Genomic DNA, 21,276 nt, shown 5'->3' with positions numbered 1-21,276 from the left:
GACATTGACGGAATCGGGCCGAAATTTCTGAAACGCTCTTTCATCCGGTCTCAGATCATGTGCCAGATAATCTCTGTAGTATTTCATAAGATAGATTGTCTTGTATTCGGTAGGCATGTCCAACTTCTCATCTATATTCCATTATTTACAGTCAACACACGACGATACAGTTTCAAAGGGAAGTACATCATCCCTCCAACGGATCCTATGTTATGATTCCCCAATGCTTTGCTTCATTGTCAATTATATTTAAGATATGTTTATGTAGATATTTGTAAATGTTTATCCGTATATACTGTATATGGTGCCATAATCACAATCAGCCAGTTCTATCAATAATTGATGTGGCCTCTTGAAGTCTGAAACTTAGGTAAGTATTTAGGAGTTGCCTCCACTTCCAGCGATCTTGAGCGACGCCTTGCCGTAAATTAACAAACAAATACTAAATAAATAAGTAAATAATAAATAAATAAATAAATAATGTGCACAATCAGGCATGTGGTACTGGCGAAAAGCAGTATTGAAGTGAGCACGCTTTGAAATGTTTTCCAAAAAAGCCAAGAATGATACGGTAATCCGTCGTCGCGTCGTCTTAAATGTGCTGGTGCAGCATGTGGGATTATCAATAATCATGACATTAATACTTTACCAAATTTCTACGATACATGTCCTTTGTGGTTCTGGCTCTCTTACTGTATAATGGGTGTGAGATGCGGATAACATACTGTACATCCACCACACGCAGATGCTTGAAAAATTCCACCAAAAATGTATGGGAAACATCAAAGTTTTAGAAGAGGTTGAAAGTTTGTTCGGTATTTAAGGAGTAAGCCTATGTTACAAATGTTGTTTTTAAACTGTTTCATATTCTCTTTTACTTTTGTATAATACAATGCAGCTTTTAAAAATCAAAATTCCATTCCAAATGTCCCAAGAGGAGAAGTATCCCGAGGCAGGTACTGTTACACTGTCCATTCCTAAACGGGTCGTGTTGCGCTCATCGTACACTGCTGGTTGTAGAAAGTGAAACACTCAGAAGCAATGGTCTGAAACACGCCGAAATCAGAGGACGTGTAGAACAGTGGAACCATAATAAGTGTTTTAAATTACAGAGAGATGGCGTGCACGTAGGCCCAGCAGTGCCCTTCTGTGTATGACCGGCCAGGGCAGTGTTACGCAACGCTCAGTCAGTGCGGAGCCGTTATACGAAGTGGATACGTGTACCTAAGTGCCACTATGCCTCCCCGACATCACAGGAGGGAATATCAGCGTGTGAGTGCGTTCGAACGGGGCAGAATGATAGGGCTCCGAGAGATGGGTCTGTCGTTCCGTAACATTGCGGCTCGTACAGGGTACGCTGCTTCAACAGTGAGGCGTATTTGGAACCAGTGGAGAGAAGAGGGCCGTACACAACGCCGACAGGGTACTGGACGACACAATGTGACCACAGCGCGAGATGACCGCCATCTTGTCCGCTTGGCCGTAACGGACAGAACAGCTTCGTCCACGGTGTTGGTTCGACGTTGGTGCACTGCAACGGGTGTGGGGATGTCTGCATCGACGGTCCGACCCCGTCTTCTGAGGGCCGGACCTGTGGCACGCATGCCATTGCGCCGGCTTCCATTGACCAGCAACCACCAACGCCGTAGACTGCAATGGGCACGTGAACACCGACACTGGCGTGCTGAGTGGCAAAATGTAGTGTTTAGGGATGAGTCCCGCTTCAACTTGTCCTACAGTGATGACCGCATATGCGTTAGACGCCACCGTGGTTAACGCCATCGGGCAGACTGTATTGTTGAGGGCATAGCGGACAAACGCCAAGTGTGATGGTTTGGGGCGCAATTGCCTATGACATGCGACCTCGCCTCCTACGTCTTGAGGGCTATCTGCACAGCTACCGCTACATCAGGGACGTTTTAGAGCCCGAGACACTGGCCCTGCTGCAGGCCGTTCCAGACGCCATATTCCAGCAGGACAATGCCCGGCCACATGTGGTGAGGAATGTGCAAGCCTTCTTTGAAGAACGACGGATACCATTGCTTCCCTGGCCTGTCCGTTCGCCGGATATGTTACCCATTGAACATGTCTGAGATATGGTCGGTCGGCACCTTGTTCGTTCAGGTCCTCCTGCAGCTACGCCGTACTGAATTTCCACAGTCACCGTGCATGTACAGCCCTGTAATTGTAATCATTTGTTTCTTCTTGTCATGTCCCTAATATGTGGAATAAATTGCATTGTGATCACAGCTCTCGGTCTTGGTGTTTCACTTTCTACAAACAGCAGTGTATTATTATCTCCAATTAGGTTATATTTGTAACTTCGACAGTAACATGTTCGCCTGTTTGAATACCACAATTTGTTTAAAGAAAATAATACACAGCAATTCAATTTTACCTCACAGTTGTATCCAGGCTTTGGTCTGATGACTCTTGTGTTGACTACTCCATCCACAAAAATTCCGTTTCTCTAGCACCTACACACTCGCACATATTTTAAGCTTGATACAGTAGAAAACCTGACGATGGAGCAAAGTCCTTGAAACACGTAGTGGAGTAAATCGTTTAATAAAACTTGTGATTGGTTACACTTTTTACTACGTCACAAAGAATTAGCTCACAGTCACGGACAAGGCCTTCCTAAGAAACGCGGTTAATATGATATGGTTCTCTCTATCGTTTACAGGAAGCATATTCTCTTCCTGGTTAGATCTTATGTCTATAATGGCCAGAGCGTCGTGAACTTCCTCCACATTTTTATGTAGAGGTGGCAAGTGTCTTCATGTCTCGGCCGCAGTGTTTCGTTTGATTCTGCTTATGTCATTATTCGGCTAACTGCCCACAATCTACTTGTCATATGCTAAGGAAGTTCGCATGCTTTTCTCTTTACACCGTTAGAAATATATCCTCTATGATGGATCGCAGTGCTTAGGTCATGTTTGTTAGAACCGAATGACAGAAAATTATTCTCAATGCTCGTAAATAAATGTTGAGAAAAGTTTTTCACCGTCACTTTCGACTATCCTATCTTAGCTCAGTTCATACACGTAGTTACCTACAGTTCGCAATTCTGCACTCTTCTCACTGTACAGAATATTTTCCGATTATACCTATTCACAGAAATTCAAAGTCACACATCCACATATGACACTGAAGAGAACACCGAACCCGTTCCCAGGAGGCCAACCCATGTCTTCCACTTCGTGCCAAGGCGAGATTCCTACCCTCCACCTCAGCTCATTAGCGAGTGCAGGGAATCTTGCAAGGAATAACCCGATGACCGCAACTCGATCCGTCCCGTATTTTACCCAAGAGAAGCAGTATCCACGATGTAAGGTAAATGGTTTCTTTATTTCCATCATTTACATGTGAAACTAACGAGAATAATATCGGTGAAGAGGAAATAGCTTACACTCTAATTGTTAGGAACACCTGAAGTCACAGATGCTCACCTTTATTGGCTGGAGTTTTTACATGAAACTAGATCGAAACATCAAGGATGAATTAAGGAGGAAAGTTATAGCAGTTAAGCTGGCTGCAATACCTAGAGCGAGCAGAATATCTGATGCGATGATAGCTGAACTGTACCGAGAAAAAGCAACTCCTGCTGCTGTGAAGAAGGCTGCACTCGCCAGGAAAGAGAACAAGAACATCTGAAAAAAGAACAGATGTAGCATATTGAATACTCTCCCGTCATAAAGGAGTAATACTTATTAGAGCAGGGTGTTATATTTTTTTGTTTCAAGAATACAAGGTAGGCTTGTTTAAAGTATCGGAGAGTAATATTGGAAACGCAGAGTGGTTTCAGACAACAGAGAGGCTGTCAGGACTAGATTTTCAGTATACGTCAAGTAATTGAAAAATGATGCGACAGGAATATACAGTTGTCTACGTTTCGTAGATCTAAAGAAGGCATATGACAGAGTACCGATGGAAAATTCAAAATAAGCTGTACTTTGGGAATTGTGGGATTAAGGGTGTATTATTAAAAGCGTTCAAAGGCATTGGGCTGCTGTGAGAATTGATGGTAGAATGAGTTCTTGGTGCAGGGTACTTACATGGATTAGACATGGTTGTAATCCTTCACCATTGTTTTTTATCGCTTACATGGATCATCTACTGAAAGTTATAAAGTTGTAGGGAGGGATTCAGTAAAGTGGAAAAGTAGTAAGCAGTTTTGGCTTATGCCGACGACTCGGTCTTAATGGCAGACTGTGCTGAAAGCTATACTACCATCCTGAGAGAATACACATCCTACATACCTGAAATGATCTATACCTCTTCCATTTGTGTATTCCCTACTTTTCTGTCTCCCCTCAAATAGCGACATCATCAGCGGCCACCAAGGCATGTCCAACGATGATTGCCACAAACAGCGAGGTGAAAGAGCACTCCCCTGTTGAACTCCCGAGTTGTCTCAAACCATTCTGAATGGCCACCACCAATTCTGATGCAACTGTAGCACCTACTGTGCAACGTTTTGATCTTGCCAATTAGGTATTCTGGTACGGCTAGTGTTTCTGGGCTTCTCCAGATGACGTCTCTTGGAACGCTCTCATAAGCCTTTTCCAAATCCAAGGAGACTACAAATAGGTTTTTTCCGCTTTCCCAGTATTTCTCCCTGGCATCCTTAAGGCAAAGATAAGGTCTACAGTGCTCCTGTGAAGTATAAATCCATTTTTTTCTAAGATACATTCTAATAAGGTTCGGAGTCTAGCTTCGATAATCTTTTACTTTCGACGGCTTCGTTTCTTAAATATTGGAATAATTACTCCTTTGGACCAATCTTCCGGCACCTGATTCTCACGTCACTCAGAAATCGGTACACAAACTGGATGTCAGATCGTCCTGCTGCTTTGATCATATCACTTGTTACTTCACCCATCCCACCTGATTTGCCACTCCTCATCTAGTGTAGTGCTCTTTCTACCTCATTCCAGATAATCTGTTCATCATCTGCAATATTCCTGATCATTCACACCAGATTCAAAATATACTTTCATGGCATTCTGTGGCTATCTGTCCATCAGCAGTCTCTATAGCTCTAATATCATCCTTGTCACATCTCCTACTTTTTCACAGTGCCATATAACATCATATTATTACCTTCAGAGTTTGTACCAGCAATCTTTCTCGCTACTTTCATGTCTGTTACTTCTAACTTATAAATAAGGTATTCTGAGATGAAAGTGAGAAAAGCGAAAACCGTTGTCCTGAAAATGAGTAGAGATAATACTGGTTGCCAAATACAACTTGATGGACAATAAATACATTTTACCATTAAATTACAAGAATTCAAGTACCTTGGGAGCGTGATCTCAAACAAGAGTAAAACAGGCAAGAAGTACTTAATATAGTGGCTAGTTCCCTGAAAGAAGGTACCCCTACAAACCAAGATGCTCTTGCCCTTGTATAAATCGTTATTCCCATACGCACGCATATCCTAGAAACCAGCACGTTGCGGACTAGAGACCTTAGTAAACTGCAGGCCTGTGAAGTGAAAATACGGCAAGATCATATGAGAAATGAGTATATCAGATCATCTTCGGGAGTGAAGGAAGACTAAGGTCTACAAGACTTAAATGGCGAACATGTAAAGAGAATGCCAGGCAATCGAACACCACATGCTTACATGGAAGGAGACTTGTTAGACAACCAAGGAAACGATAGCTGGACCAACTGAAGATAGACGTAGAGAATAAAGGAGGAGACTGGAGCGTGATAATGGACAGAGAGGCCTACACGGACAGGCAACGCTGGCGTGAGCTCGTACAATGCCACCAAACACGGCAAACTGGCAGGTTACAGTATGATGATATAAACATGTGGGAACAATGGCAGAAGACTACTCGGAATGAGTAGCTAAAAGCTATCAGGAATGAACTCGATTTATGGAGCTGTACGCATAAATCGGCTTCGGCGAATGGAGGAGAATAGGTTACCTATGTTAATAATGGACTCGGTCATGGAGGGTAAGAGAAGTAGAGGCAGACCAAGACGGCGATGGTTAGACTCCGTTTCTAAAGATTTAAAGGTATGGAACTAAACGAGGCCACAGAACTAGTTACCAAATAGAGGATTGTGAAGGCGTTTAGTAAAATCATAGTTCGCAGGCTGAACGCTAAAAAAGCGTAATAGTATATAAGGTGGTAGTGATTATTGTTTTAAGAGGAAGTACAACTAGGCAACCATCCTCTATACAAGACTAATCAGAGAGAAAAAATGGAAGGGATCCGACACTTCGAAAAATGAAGGTATCGGCCAAAGGAAGACAAGGGCCACAAAGGGCGTGAAAATTAAAGACTCAGTAGGCTTCGAGTGTTCGAATACCGTCGGAGTCGAAAAAGGGCAAGAGTTCAGCAAGGGAGGTCGGATAGGATAGATGAAATTGAGGAGTCTGACACAAGTGGAACAATGCCAGGATTCAGCTAAGAGCCCCATGGTCGCCAACCCACGCACCCAAGTTAAGAGCCCATGGGGCCCCTATTAGTTGCCTCTTACAACATGCAGGGTATATCGTGAGTGTCATTCTACCTCCCCCACCCACAGGGGGATAACAGTATATAATGTATTTATGTGAAATAAGTGGGCTAAATTCGCCATAGTATGGGATAAACTATTGTACGTAATAGCCACTAAAGTGATAAGTTTACCTCTATCGTTTCGAAATTCCATCGCGTAAACATTCACTCGTAATGTAAAATATCACTTTTCGTGGCTGTTGCGTAAATATGTTGCATTAACTTTGGGATTACTGTCTTAGATACTACTTTACATCTACTATACGTGTATATGTTTCACGCACTTACCGGAACTTTGCTTATTGGATCTCCTGCAAGCTGGCTTACAATGTCGACGAGTACTATGAGGAGAACACTGCTGAAGACGACATATAAGGGGAGACAGAAGAACTTCGGACACATCCCTTCGGTTTTGTCATCGAAGTAAATCAGTAGAAATAGGCAGCATGCGACGAGTATCTGTAACATGAAACATTGTAATGGTAGCCGAAAGCCGATTGACAGCGATTCCCAGCCAGGGTTCCGCTAAAATGTATAAACATATTTTTTGAAGGATTATGTTAAAATAACCCCAACCCCCCTTTTTCTTGCTAGTGTTTTAATATCGTACTACCGGGCGAGTTGGCCGTTACAGATAATGGACACTGCCGATTTTAGATTAGGAATAAATTACCGATACCTTATTTCTTCTACGTGTATTTGACTTTGATATCCTTAAACGTCAGAATTAGATTTTATCACTGGTGGAAATCTTGAGATGACATTTTCGTAATTATGAAATCAGAAGTTCACTCTTTATCAGAGACAGTGATCATCCATTTCTCGTATGAGTTCCCTTGTTTGCCATCAAGGAGAATGCAAGTTCAACCGGAGAGTTTAAACCAAGAGCACTCTGCACAAAATAAATACATTTTCCAGGTCCTTTGAGTTTATGCTTTATAAAAACTTTTACCCGATTCCGCTATGCATCTTCACCACTTTCCAGGATATCCGAAGGAATGTCTCCAAAAACTCAAAACTTTTCATAAAGCCCTTCCAAATAAATCTCCTCGGTTAACTGCACCTTCCAGACAAGAACTGTTAATGATATTTAAAAAAAAGAATACTTGTAGTTTTGCTGCAATGTTATTATTGAAAAATAAAGTACAATAGGTAATATGCGACAAGTGGCAATGCTAGTCTTTTGGGCTGTCCTTTAGCTTTCAGAAATTGATGTATCTTATGTTTTGTTTAGCTCACCATAATATAGAGTAGTCTGATGCTGCCCTGTGTGCCACTCCATGTACCCCTTGTGGGCAAGGGATAGTGTTCATCCATTGTACCCCTTGCCTGTCTTAAGAGGCACTTAAAAAGAATGGCTACTCAGAGGAATTAAACTTAAGATTTGGGCTGGTGATCACGGGGACCCTAGCGGAGTCTGATAGTGCTTCCCCTGGCTTGTGCTGGGCTTATATCTTTCATATTTCCCGTCCAACCAGCGTGGTATATCTGATGCTCATCCGACTCCGGAGATACACTTAAGAAAATGGAAATTGCAACACCATGAAGGCATTGGTCGTTTGTGTTGATTTTCAAGATATGGAACGATGCCATGTAGGTATGTAAACGATCAAAGTTTCAGACACATTGGATTGTTGCTACAGGTCTCACCACGTGATTGGTCGCGGAGGAATCAACTCCAGTATACGGACTCTGGTGTAGCGTAGTTGACTTGCAGTCTGTGCAGTGAAGTGTTCCCCGAGAAACATGCCCCGACGACAGAGAAGAGCATGCTATCAACAACTGTCGCCGTTTGAGAGGGCTCGGATAATTGGGCTGTGTGAGGCTGGATTATCGCTAAGGACTGTCGCTGCATGTGTTGGCCGACAGGCATCTACGGTACAACGTGTATGGCAGCAGTGGTCAAATGAAGGTACCCACACTCGTAGACCTGGCACAGGCACAGCGCGACAGACAACTGTGAGAGAGGACCACCGCATCATTCGGATGGCCCGGATGGAACCCCATGCAACAGCAGCGCAAATTCGAGCAGCTGTGGCACTCCACGTTACACAACAAACAGTTGGTAATCGCCTGCATGCAGCTGGCTTACGAGCCCGTGTTCCTGCAGAAGGTGTTCCATTGACCCCACAACAACGACGTGTAAGGCTGGCCTGGTGTCGAGAAAGATCGACGTGGGTCGACGAATGGCATAGGGTCGTCTTTAGTGATGAATCACGCTTCTGTCTTGCCCGCAGTGATCGCCGGAATCGTGTGCGCCGACGTACCGGGGAGAGGGTCCTCCCGGATCTTATTTTCGAGGGACACACCGGGCCAACACCAAGCATTATGATCTGGGGAGCTATTGGATTTAATGTGAAATCACAATTAGTACTTGTTGAGGGCATTATGACTGCTCGACAGTACATTGATAGGGTACTCAATCCAGTGGTTGTCCATATGATGGCGAACATTGCTAAAGGGATGTTTCAGCAGGACAATGCCCGGGTTCACCCTGCACGCATCACCAGAGAAGCTCTCCACGACATCACAACCTTAGAATGGCCCGCCAGATCCCCGGACCTCAGTCCTATTGAGCATGTGTGGGACATGATAGGTCGACAACTGGCCAACCGTCCTCAGCCACCCACAACTCTGGAACAACTGACCCGTGCAGTGCAGCAAGCATGGACCATAATTCCTCAGGAAGCGATCCAGGGCCTTATTGACTCCATGCCTCGACAAATTCATCAATGTATTGCAGCTCGTGGTGGGCACATCCTGTATTGATTGTTGTCCAAACTTGCGGTCAGATGGACCTGAAAGTGTAATTATCGAATCACAACCGAACACTCGTCCTGCATGTTCAATTGCAGCAATGTAGCACCACTCGTTCTGGATGTTGCAATTTCCATTTTCTTCAGTGTATTAGGTTTGTGAAATCTACGAAACCAATAATTTTCACCCTCTTTATGGCCCTTCTATTTCGTTTGCCCGTACCTCCTTCTTCGCCTCTTGTCAATTCAGATGGTATTTGAACCTCGAAGCCGTAACTTTTAAGTTAAACAGTCACGGACATATTCTGCTCATACAGGCACACAATGTTGATGACCAATGACGGTTACAAACACTTGAAATGTGATATCTCATTGTGAAATATTCTTAGAAGATCAACACGAATGTGACCGCATTACTAATATTCTCTTGTTCTTTGTCCTTTGGCAATTTACTGCTCGCGAAACCCCAAAATAACCAAAGACGAAGAAAATTACCTGACATCATCCGCACAAAATACGTGAATGATACTTAAGGAACGGCTAAAACTACAGTACTCAAAAAGGTTTTGCTATAATTTCACTCGGTATATGTCACGGTAGCTCAAACATTTACAGTATGCACTGCAGGCTAATGTCTGAGAGACAGTGAAGCTAAACCCGATTACGTTCGATATTTGTCCGATAGGAGGCAGTTGTCGATTAATATCATCACTTGTAAGGTCGGCGGTGTACAGACAGCACGTGTAGCTTGGCAAGAGTGCCCTTTTCTACTACTAACCGCATTCGAATTGTGACATTGCTGCGAGAAGGATGACAAGTACAGTAGATGCCAATGCTCGTGGTGGAGTGAGTCAGTGAAGTAGAGAGAGACAAAGGCGATGATTTTTCGACCCAGTTTCTGATGATTTAAAGATAGAGAACTAAACGAGGCCACAGAGCTAGTTACAAATAGAGGATTGTGGCGGCGTTTAGTAAATTCATAGAGGCTTTCAGACTGAACGCTGAAAGGCATATGTCCACCTAGTATAATGAAGATGTATGTACGTACGTTAAAAGCATTCCAAGCATTTAAAATGTTGCTTTATTTCAGGACATTATAATTATAAACAGCCATGTTTTTCTGTAGGCCTTGTCCGTGACTGTGAATTAATTATTTATGAAATAAAAACTGTTAACAGTCACACGTTTATTGTAGATAAATGAGTTAATCCATCTAATCATTACAATATAAAATTAGTACTTCAATGTATTTTAACCATGTAGTAGTTTCGGCTTATTGATATAAGGCCATCATCAGCCATAAGGTCTTAAAACACTTCAAAAACTAATTGGCCATACATATAATAAAAATAGATGCATGACACTTGAAAATAATTCTGATCTAATATTCAATTCACACTAAGTAATGGTCTTGTGGGTGTAACACAACACTTGACAATTCTTATGATCTGTTGGAAACATTCAATAAATGTAAATCACTGTCTTGAAGATCTTTAAATAATTCGTTGGACACTTGTATAAAATTAAAAGCAATTGCAGAAAAATTAAGATAGAATAAATTGATGTTAAATTAGATCTTAGTTGATTATGTTGTTTAGTTCTATATCTCGTATCTTTAACACAGCCAACTAAGATCTAATGTAACAGCAATCTATTCTGTCTTAAATTTTCAGCAATTGCTTTTAATTTTATACAAGTGTTCAACAAATTATTCATAGATCTTCAAGACCGTGATTTATATTTGTTGAAGTTTACCAACAGATCATCAGAATTTTCAAGTGTTGTGTTACATCCTCAGGACAGTGACTTATTTTTGTGTATACTGAATATTAGATAAGAACCATTTTCAAGTATTTGTTATATGTATGGCCACTTAGTTTTTTTAAGTCTTTTAAGACCTTATGGCTGATGATGGCCTAATATCAATAGGCCACTAGTACCATGATTGAAATAAATGTATGTACTAATTTTATATTGTATTGATTAGGTGGATTACCTTACTTATATAAAATAATTATATTGTCAACGATACAGAACATAAAAATTATAAACCTTGAAGTCACAAGTTTATTAAATGATTTACTCGACTGTACATTTCAGAGAATTTGCTCCATTGTGAGTTAGTGAAATGGTGACATATAATTTTTACACTATTCGAAACAAAATTGTTTTCGAAGAATATTATAGATTTTTAAATTGAGTCGGAGCTTTGTACATTATACCTTATTACATCTGTGTTGGGTTGACTATAGGTGTGTGTTGTCTCGGAATATGAATGATATGAGTAAAGAAATGGAATCAGAGGTAAGGCATTTTGCCGATGATGTTATTCTGTATAGAGTAATAAATCAAGTTACAAGATTGTGAGCAACTGCATAAAACCTCGACAATGTTGTGAGGTGGACAGCAGGCAATGGTATGATGATAAACGGGGTTAAAAGTCAGGTTGTCAGTTTCACTAATAGGAAAAGTCCTCTCAAGTTTAATTACTGCGTTGATGAAGTGACAGTGATCCTCATAAGAAACTTTAAGTACCTAGGTGTTAATATAGGGAAATATCTTCATTTTTTGTAATCACACAAACGGGATTGTAAATAAAGGGTACAGATCTCTGCACATGGTTATGAGGGTATTTAGGGATTATAGTAAGGATGTAAAGGAGAGGGCATGTAAGTCTCTGGTAAGACTCCAACTACAGTATGGTTCCAGTGTATGGGACCCTCACCAGGATTACTTGATTCGAGAACTGAAAAAATCCAAAGAAAAGCAGCTCGATTTGTTCTAGGTGATTTCCAACAAAAGGGTAGCGTTACGAAAATGTTGCGAAGTTTGGTCTGGGAAGACTTGGATGGAAGGAGGTTAGCTGCTCGACTAAGTGGTATGTTCCGAGCTGTCAGCGGAAAGATGGCGTGGAATTACATTACTGGACCAATAAGTTTGAGTGGTGTTTTAAAAGGCGTAAGGATCACAGTATGGAGATACAGTTGGAATTCAAGAGGACAAATAGGAGCAAATATTCATTTATATTAAGACGAGTTGGGGTTTGGAATAATTTACCAAGGGAGATATTCAATAAATTTCCAAATTCTTTGCAGTTATTTAAGAAAAGGTAATCACAATAGGGAATCTGCCACCTGGGCGACTGCCCTAAATGAACTTCAGTGGTGATTGATTGATTGATTGATTGATTGATTGATTGATTGATTGGATTTGATTTGGATTTGATTTGATTTGCAGAAATATACAGTTGCTGCTATACTGTTGGAACAATTGTGCGTCAAAGCGAGCAACAGTTTCACCATTTCACCACCGGACAATGGAGCAAAGTCTCTGAAACACGTAGTGAAATAATTAATTTAATCAAACTTGTGACTGGTAACCGTTTTTATTATTTCATAAAGTTATAATTATGACAAAACTGTCTTACATATATAGAAGATAATACAAGAAGTCGGAATTGTTCTTAGTGATCTGAAGTAAAATATGAGCTAATGTACAACTCACTAGCTCGATGATTCTGACTGGACGAAAGAGTGGCTCTTTGCTTCTTGGATCTTCGTACTCGTACACCACCCGGACTGGTTGTCCATCTCTGCAACTAAAAAAGTATGTATTTTAATTTGTGTACTATTGTGGACAGTAGAATTAAACATGCAAAACGCTATGCTGTTATAAATATAGGAAATGAGAATTTGGGATGGTAGCCTTACCTATGCACTACTCATACCAATGAAATGGGCCGTGTTACATGATAATACAGGATGGGATATAACGGTGCCGTCACACTCCTTGAGATTATTCCACATGGTACATATAACAAAACGTGTATGGCTTTTTTCTTGGTTAAGACGCAGTGATTTTCCGCAGTCATGGTTTGAAACACGAGGCAAACGACTGTTTATTGTAAAAGCACGCATTTTAGTAGGAAATAAAGTTTGAAATACTGCGTAAGTATACCTTATAACGTTGCGACCAGTGTCGTGTGTTTTGCTAGAGTTCCCAACAGAATTTGGTTTACGTCGCTTGCTAGAGTTCAGGTGGACGGTAACTCAGCGGAGGGACCGGGAAGAATTACAAGAAAGACCGGATTAGACGATGTGTTGTTTGCATATGACGCAAGCATTTCGCCAGCTGGCTGGCACGTGTGTGGTGCGCCCATGTAAGAGTATCACTATATGTCTTTTCACGAGAGTTTAATCCTGATGTAAACAAATACAGTAGAGACAATACACGACACTTACGGATTTCGCCTTGCTAAAATGGGAGACAATTCGACGGTGGCGCTCCTAGTGACTTGACCTGAACAGATCGCGCTAAATTCAAATATCAATGGAAATGTATATACGGAAATGGATAAATAAATTACGTCTAGAAAGAAAGTGGTATTGAGATATTAACTTCGAAGTTGCTAAAGCAATTCTGGATAAATGAATGAAGAATTATTTAAAAGGTTATTATTCAAAGACTGAAATTAGACATATAAACAAGGTGTGAAATGGACTGCTGTGAAATGGCTTGATCTTTCATTTATGCATTACTTTTTTAGCTTTAGCATACCTGCCTGAAATCTTATGGTTGGATTTGTCTTTTTTCCTCATTTAAAAACAATGTATCATCACATTAAGACATTTGTCAATAAAAATATCGCCACATTCCTTACACATATGATGCAATGAATTAACATTTAATAGCTGGACAATTTTCCTCTTAACATGAAGCCTACTAACAGAAAGAAAATCTATAAAATCCCGGCTTTAATCTGAGAAGAGGGATAAAAGAAAAAAGTTTGAAAATGTTGTCGATAGTGATGCTTTGAGGAATATTTACGCACAATTAGAGTAAAAATGTAACATACCCTTGGCTGTATAGTCGAGGATTTTTAAAGTCGCTGGCCTGGAAATGATCTGAACAGATCTTATAATTCTTATACAAGCGTAACGTCCCTTCTTTCTTGTACACTTTATCCAAATCGCTTCTGTGACATTTCAAAATCCACAGATCACACCTACAACAACACATCGGTACCGGTATTGAAGGTTAACTGCTGCACTATACAATAAAATATGCGTATTATATTTTAAGCCCGTTAAAACATGGGTCGAGCAAGTCAGAAGATAATGAAGTACTATAAAAATCTCTGTCACTGGAAGAATATATATGCATACACAATATTACTTACATGTTCTTGTCACGAGGGAACCTGAAGAACGAGCGCGCATTTTTCTCTACTTCGTAATTACTGCAGCCAAACACAGCACATACCTTTCCCCTCATGTTGAGAGGAGATATCAAGGAATGACACACGCTACTATTTAATTATGTCAACTCACTGAAAACGCATAAATAACACCAAAAACTTCACACAAAAATACACGTGCTCTTATGACAGAATCAGTACCGTTCAGGTCTATCCGCTAGAGTGTGCTCCAATAGCTGTCCCTCGATATCTCGCTCAGTGTCGTGTATTGTCTCTACTGTATTTGATGTAAACATGGTATGTCCACGCCTCCGACAAAGAAAGAGTTGTGACTCGCTGAGCGTGTAGTATCGACCTCCACCCCGTCAATGTCTCGTGTTCGGATTCGGACGTACAGGGCTGCGCATCGCATACGACAACAGTGTGAAGATCTGAACTTCTGAATAAACGACGAAACCTGGATTCTGTTCACTTGGTTTATTGAAGGCATGAACAATGCACTGCCTATGGTCACCTCTGAGCAGTTTTCCTCTTTAGTGCTTCACTACACGCGATGGTCCTATCTCTAGCTCCATTTCTCTCACTAGCGGGCGAGTTGGCCGTGCGGTTAGGAGCGCGCTGCTGTGAGCTCGCATCCGGGAGGTAGTGGGTTCGAACCCCTCTGTCGGCAGCCCTGAAACTGGTTTTCCTTGGCTTCCCATTTTCACATCAGGCAAATGCTGCAGCTGTACCTTAATTAAGGCCACAGCCGCTTCCTTCCCATTCCTAGGCCGTTTCTGTCCCATCGTCACTATAAGACCTATCTGTGTCGGTGCGACGTAAAGCAACAAACAAAAAAACAAAAAAAAAATGATCTCACTACGAATACTGACACCGGCTGCTGCTGAAGATGCAACACCTTATTTCCACGCTGTACAGCTTGGGACTTTCCCCCACCACGAGAAAATTTCCTGTATTGCACCACGCCGTGTGCCTTAATTTCTCGTTATTTAATCACTATTTTATTCTTAAAAAAGCACATATATATACCGGTATACATGACAACCATATTTTAATTTGATTACCTACTCTTCCATACTTTCTTAATGTAATAAACTAAAATAAAATAAAAGTAATGCGACGTACTGCTTTTCTTCGAGCTCGCATGCAGTCGAGTGAGTGCGACGGTTGCTTCTCCAATCAACTACGTCCATGTCCACGTGCAACGGCAAGGTGCTCCGCCTATTTGTTTCCATCAGGATTAAACCCTCGTGAAAAGCGTGAAAAGCGTGAAAAGTGTTGAAGGCCTCTCCAGTATCGAAAAGGAAGAGAAGGGAGTGGACTGGTAGTGCTGAAGGCGCAGTGTGTGTATTGCTATACATATACCACTGTGCCCATTTCAGTCACAACAGTCTTGTAGCGGGCTGTCTACCTGCAGCAATGCGTTAAGCGAGGAGACCGGGGGACGTCATGCTTTGTTTATATCGGGACACAATTTTTGTGCACGCGTGAACAAGTAGCAGTGACAATGCACAATAATTAGCATTTTCTTGAAAAAATTATTAAAGCTACAGACATGGAACTTAGCATTGTTCCTCTTACCAATGAAAATGAAAACCTACAACCTGTTTTCCAGTCAATGACCGAGTCAGGGATGGGATGAATGAAGCCCCCAACTTGCGGCGTGGATAGGAATTGTACCGGCTGTCGAGGCCTGTCGCACTCCTCTGGGGCAATGATTAATGGACTGACAAATGAAATGAAATGATAGTGGAGAATGTTGCTGAAATGAAAGATGACAGGGGAAATCAGATTGCCCGGAGAAAAACCTGTCCCGCCTTCGCTTTGTCCAGCACAAATCTCAAATGGAGTGACCGGGATTTGAACCACGGTATCCAGCGGTGAGAGGCTCCTCTTACCAATACCTACTATATTAGAGGTACCTTCCACCTTGCATAAACAAATAGGGGAACCAGGTCCATCGCACTGTTTAATTTGAAAGGCGAACTATCATTCTGCGATGCGATTTTATTTTATGTACATAAATAACACACGAGAACACGTTCACTTCCTTGTATACATTTATTTACACGGTAAGTCACAACACACAATTACAAGTACAGATATCAGCAACACTGACTCGCGCACTATAACATACACTCTCTTGAACTCACAGATTCCGCCTCGGAGCCCAACAGTCACTCGCAGTCCATTACTTGCCTTCGAGTCCAATCTGACTCCGAGTCCAACACTTACTCGCAGTCCTGGCGTGGCTGTCTCACTGACTGACAGCTCGATATACACTGACTGACAGAGCAAATGCAACACCAAGAAGAAGTGATCAGAACTTTATGCCAATTGCAGGGTAGACTGACGTCACTGAGGTATGCTCATGATGTGAAATGCGCCGCTGTGCTGCGCACGTAGCGAACGATAAATGGGACACGGCGTTGGCGAATGGCCCACTTCGTACCGTGATTTCTCAGCCGACAGTCATTGTAGAACGTGTTGTCGTGTGCCACAGGACACGTGTATAGCTAAGAATGCCAGGCCGCCGTCAACGGAGGCATTTCCAGCAGACAGACGACTTTACGAGGGGTATGGTGATCGGGCTGAGAAGGGCAGGTTGGTCGCTTCGTCAAATCGCAGCCGATACCCATAGGGATGTGTCCACGGTGCAGCGCCTGTGGCGAAGATGGTTGGCGCAGGGACATGTGGCACGTGCGACGGGTCCAGGCGCAGCCCGAGTGACGTCAGCACGCGAGGATCGGCGCATCCGCCGCCAAGCGGTGGCAGCCCCGCACGCCACGTCAACCGCCATTCTTCAGCATGTGCAAGACACAGCCAGGGTGGCTGTTCCAATATCGACCAGAACAATTTCCCGTCGATTGGTTGAAGGAGGCCTGCACTCCCGGCGTCCGCTCAGAAGACTACCATTGACTCCACAGCATAGACGTGCACGCCTGGCATGATGCCGGGCTAGAACGACTTGGATGAGGGAATGGCGGAACGTCGTGTTCTCCGATGAGTCACGCTTCTGTTCTGTCAGTGATAGTGACCGCAGACGAGTGTGGCGTCGGCGTGGAGAAAGGTCAAATCCGGCAGTAACTGTGGACGCCCTACCGCTAGACAACGCGGCATCATGGTTTGGGGCGCTATTGCGTATGATTCCACGTCACCTCTAGTGCGTATTCAAGGCACGTTAAATGCCCACCGCTACGTGCAGCATGTGCTGCGGCCGGTGGCACTCCCGTACCTTCAGGGGCTGCCCAATGCTCTGTTTCAGCAGGATAATGCCCGCCCACACACTGCTCGCATCTCCCAATAGGCTCTACGAGGTGTACAGATGCTTCCGTGGCCAGCGTACTCTCCGGATCTCTCACCAATCGAACACGTGTGGGATCTCATTGGACGCCGTTTGCAAACTCTGCCCCAGCCTCGTACGGACGACCAACTGTGGCAAATGGTTGACAGAGAATGGAGAACCATCCCTCAGGACACCATCCGCACTCTTATTGACTCTGTACCTCGACGTGTTTCTGCGTGCATCGCCGCTCGCGGTGGTCCTACATCCTACTGAGTCGATGCCGTGCGCATTGTGTAACCTGCATATCGGTTTGAAATAAACATCAATTATTCGTCCGTGTCGTCTGTGTTTTTTCCCCAACTTTCATCCCTTTCGAACCACTCCTTCTTGGTGTTGCATTTGCTCTGTCAGTCAGTGTATATACTATTCGATCAACTATCTAGAACAGGGCCATCCAACCATTGCGCTCCGAGAGCGCGCCCGCGCTCGGAGAGCACTGGGCAGTCAGACTAGCGCTCCTTCCCCTACCACCACTACACTGTGGTAGCAAGGAGACCTCAGACAGGACGATGTTCAGACCGCGCCGACTAGATACGTACGTACAGTCGTGCGTCCGACGGCGTTTGTTGGTTTGTTGACATCATATTGATAGGGCTGTTTTACCATAACAAATATACCGCATATACAAATCGAAAGGTACTCCGATGTGTGGAATGTGCAGGAAAATAAATCAAGAGTTAAGTAAAGAATACAGTAATGTGATTTATTCAAAACTGAAATTTGAACATATCTGAGAGGACAATTCAACAAAATTTTACCAATATGAACAGACAGTACAGACCTCGAGTGACTTTTGCTCAGTCGTTTTTACGAGCTTTTACTTTTGGAGCAAACAATCTTCTCCAAATTGAGTAGGCCTACAATATTTCTGGACACAGCTATTCTTAAACAACTGCCTAAGTTTCTATCGCTCATCGTTGCACGATGTTTATTTTGTAAGCTTAATAACCGAAAAGAAACGCTCACAAATATACGTTGAACCGAACATTGAAAGAACTTTACATGCATGTTTATACAAAAGAGTGTATTCTTCTTGCGGAAAGCCGCTGAAAAATTCTTCTAAACTTCGTGACATTAGAAAGCGGTCTTTAAGAGGAACATTGCACTGCAGTTCAAGCAACTCTAATTGAAATAGCTGTGGAGCACAGTCTGCACTAAGAGAAAATTGTCGAACAAATACATCTAACACGGCTTGAAGTTCTGATATTTCTGAAAATCTGTTTTCAAACTCTTCTTGTAATTGACGAATTACCTGCAAGTACTCATCAAAGTCAACACCTTATTTCACCGTTTCAAGCAATGGAAAATGTGCTGTGTTCCTTGCACGCAACTGGTTTTCCCACAAAATCAATTTTCTTTTGAATTCTTGAATTTTTTCCACCAAATCGCAGATATTGTGCTTTTCGCCATGAAGCGAAGTGTTCAAAGTATTCAGATGGGCAGTAATGTCACTTAAAAAGGCCAAGTCCGCCAGCCACTTAGGATCACACTAAAGAACTTCGGGCCGCCCTTTCATGTCATAAAAGGTATATATTGCATTCCGCAAGCATAAAACTCGAAGAAGCACCTTCGCCTTGCTCAGCCATCTTACTTCTGCATGGTACGGGATATCCGGATACTCCGCTTCGATGTCATCCAGAACTCTTTGAATTATTATTATTATTATTATTATTATTATTATTATTATTATTACTATTTGCTATTTGCTTTACGTCACACCGGCACAGATAGGTCTTATGGCGATGATGGGACAAGAAAGATCCAGGAATGGGAAGGAAGCGGCCGTGGCCTTACACAGCCCCAGCATTTGCCTGGTGTGAAAATGGGAAACCACGGAAAACCATCTTCAGAGCTGCCGACAGTGGGTTTCGAACCCACTATCTCCCGATTGCGAGCTCACAGCTGCGCGCCCCTAACCGCACGGCCAACTCACCCGGTACTGTTTGAATTGATGGTGTGTGAGTCCATGGGAGCGAAGAAAATTTACCATTCGCACAACTGTTCCCATTACGTCTTTAAGCTTGGCGATTTTTGCATAGATTGCCTCCTGGTGTATTAAGCACTGGATCGCCACCATTAGGGTACTACCGCTCTCAGCCATTTTTCATTTTACATAGCTGAGGAACCCCGTGCGTAGACGACGTAAAGCAGGAGTTCCATCCGTCGTTACACTCGTCAACCGCTCCCATTTTAATCCCATTGACTCAAAAACACCCTCCATTGTTTGGAAAATATCGAAACCGGTAGTGGTGTCTTTCAGAGCTACCAAGTCTAGGAAATCCTCGGTGACCCGAAGATCATCATCCACCCCTCGAATGAAAATAACGAGCTGAGCTGTGTCCGCAATGTCGGTTCATTCGTCGAAGGCGATGGAAAAGGATACAAAATTTGCTGCCTTCTCCATTAATCGCTGTTCCATATCAACGGCCATGTCGTCCATTCTGCGAGCCACAGTTTGAGGAGAAAGAGAGATTGATTTTTTTCAAATTTCTCAACTAGCTCCATAGGACAAATACATGCCACCGCGTCCATTAGGCACTCCTTGATTACATTCCCTTCCATGAATGGTTTCCCAGCTTTGCCAATTCGCGGCGAACATTTGTAGCTTGTTCGTAAAATGGGTCCACCAACCTCACTCTCATCAATCTCTTGTCAGATAAAACTACGGCAAGTCACAATTTTAGTGTTCTTCAGATAATTCAATCATTTCTTCATTCCCGTTTGTAAACAAGCATTTAAAAATTAAAACAATAATACTTACAGAACAGTGCTGCTTGAAATTTTCTTTCAATTCTTCCAACTTCGATTGGCGACTGGCGTCTGTCAGATCACCATAATCATCCCTGTGGTTGGCACTGTAGTGCCGTTCCATTGTGTTTTCTTAAACACATTAAATTTCGGTGGCGCACTAAAATTTGGCATGTCCTTTATAAGCTGTACAGAAAAATGAAATTTCCCATTCTGCTTTAAAAACTGCTGCTTCACCAGTCCTTTTTTTTTTTTTTTTTTGGTATGACGTTCAGTTATGACAAGTGCGAAACTGATTTAGTTACACGCTGTCAACAAAGCCCATTGGACTAGACATATACATATAGAGTCACTGTAGACTAGACTAGCGACAGCGACTGATGGATCGACTGTTCTCTCAGCCAGCCAAGCTCCTCCCACCACCACCGAAACTACCTTCCTCCAAAGCGCTCGGAGCACTGGCTTAGAGCGCGGCCAGAGCGCTGTTTGGATAGCCCTGATCTAGAATTATAGATTTCTGGAAGAGTTCTTACAACACTCTAATGGAACACAGTCGAAACATCGATCGACCAGCTAGTCGAATGGGTACTCGAACTTTCGTTTACTGTTTACCAATACACATGGAAATCTCTACAACATTCCTAACGTCTCTACATGTATCTGGATAATAAAACCTTACATTAAGTTTCCAGAACACTTCATATGTAC

The 21,276-nt window shown here is 42.7% G+C and overlaps 1 protein-coding gene across 1 annotated transcript in view; it reads right to left on the bottom strand.

Moving 5' to 3' along the window:
- Positions 1–3,470: 3,470 nt before the first annotated feature.
- The window catches only part of LOC136877711 (uncharacterized), an 81,303-nt gene continuing 63,497 nt past the window's right edge, over positions 3,471–21,276 (bottom strand). Inside the window, exons 5-7 of the mRNA XM_068228713.1 lie at positions 12,782–12,875; positions 6,810–6,980; positions 3,471–3,653 (exon numbers count right to left, since the gene is read on the bottom strand). Coding sequence (XP_068084814.1) covers positions 3,471–3,653; positions 6,810–6,980; positions 12,782–12,875 — 448 coding nt within the window. The remainder of the gene's footprint in view (positions 3,654–6,809; positions 6,981–12,781; positions 12,876–21,276) is intronic.

The sequence above is a fragment of the Anabrus simplex genome, chromosome 7, assembly GCF_040414725.1.
Source record: "Anabrus simplex isolate iqAnaSimp1 chromosome 7, ASM4041472v1, whole genome shotgun sequence".
In the NCBI taxonomy this organism is placed as follows: Eukaryota; Metazoa; Arthropoda; class Insecta; order Orthoptera; family Tettigoniidae; genus Anabrus; species Anabrus simplex.
Note: the sequence above shows the minus strand (reverse complement) of the source record. Positions and strands in the feature narration are given on the sequence as shown.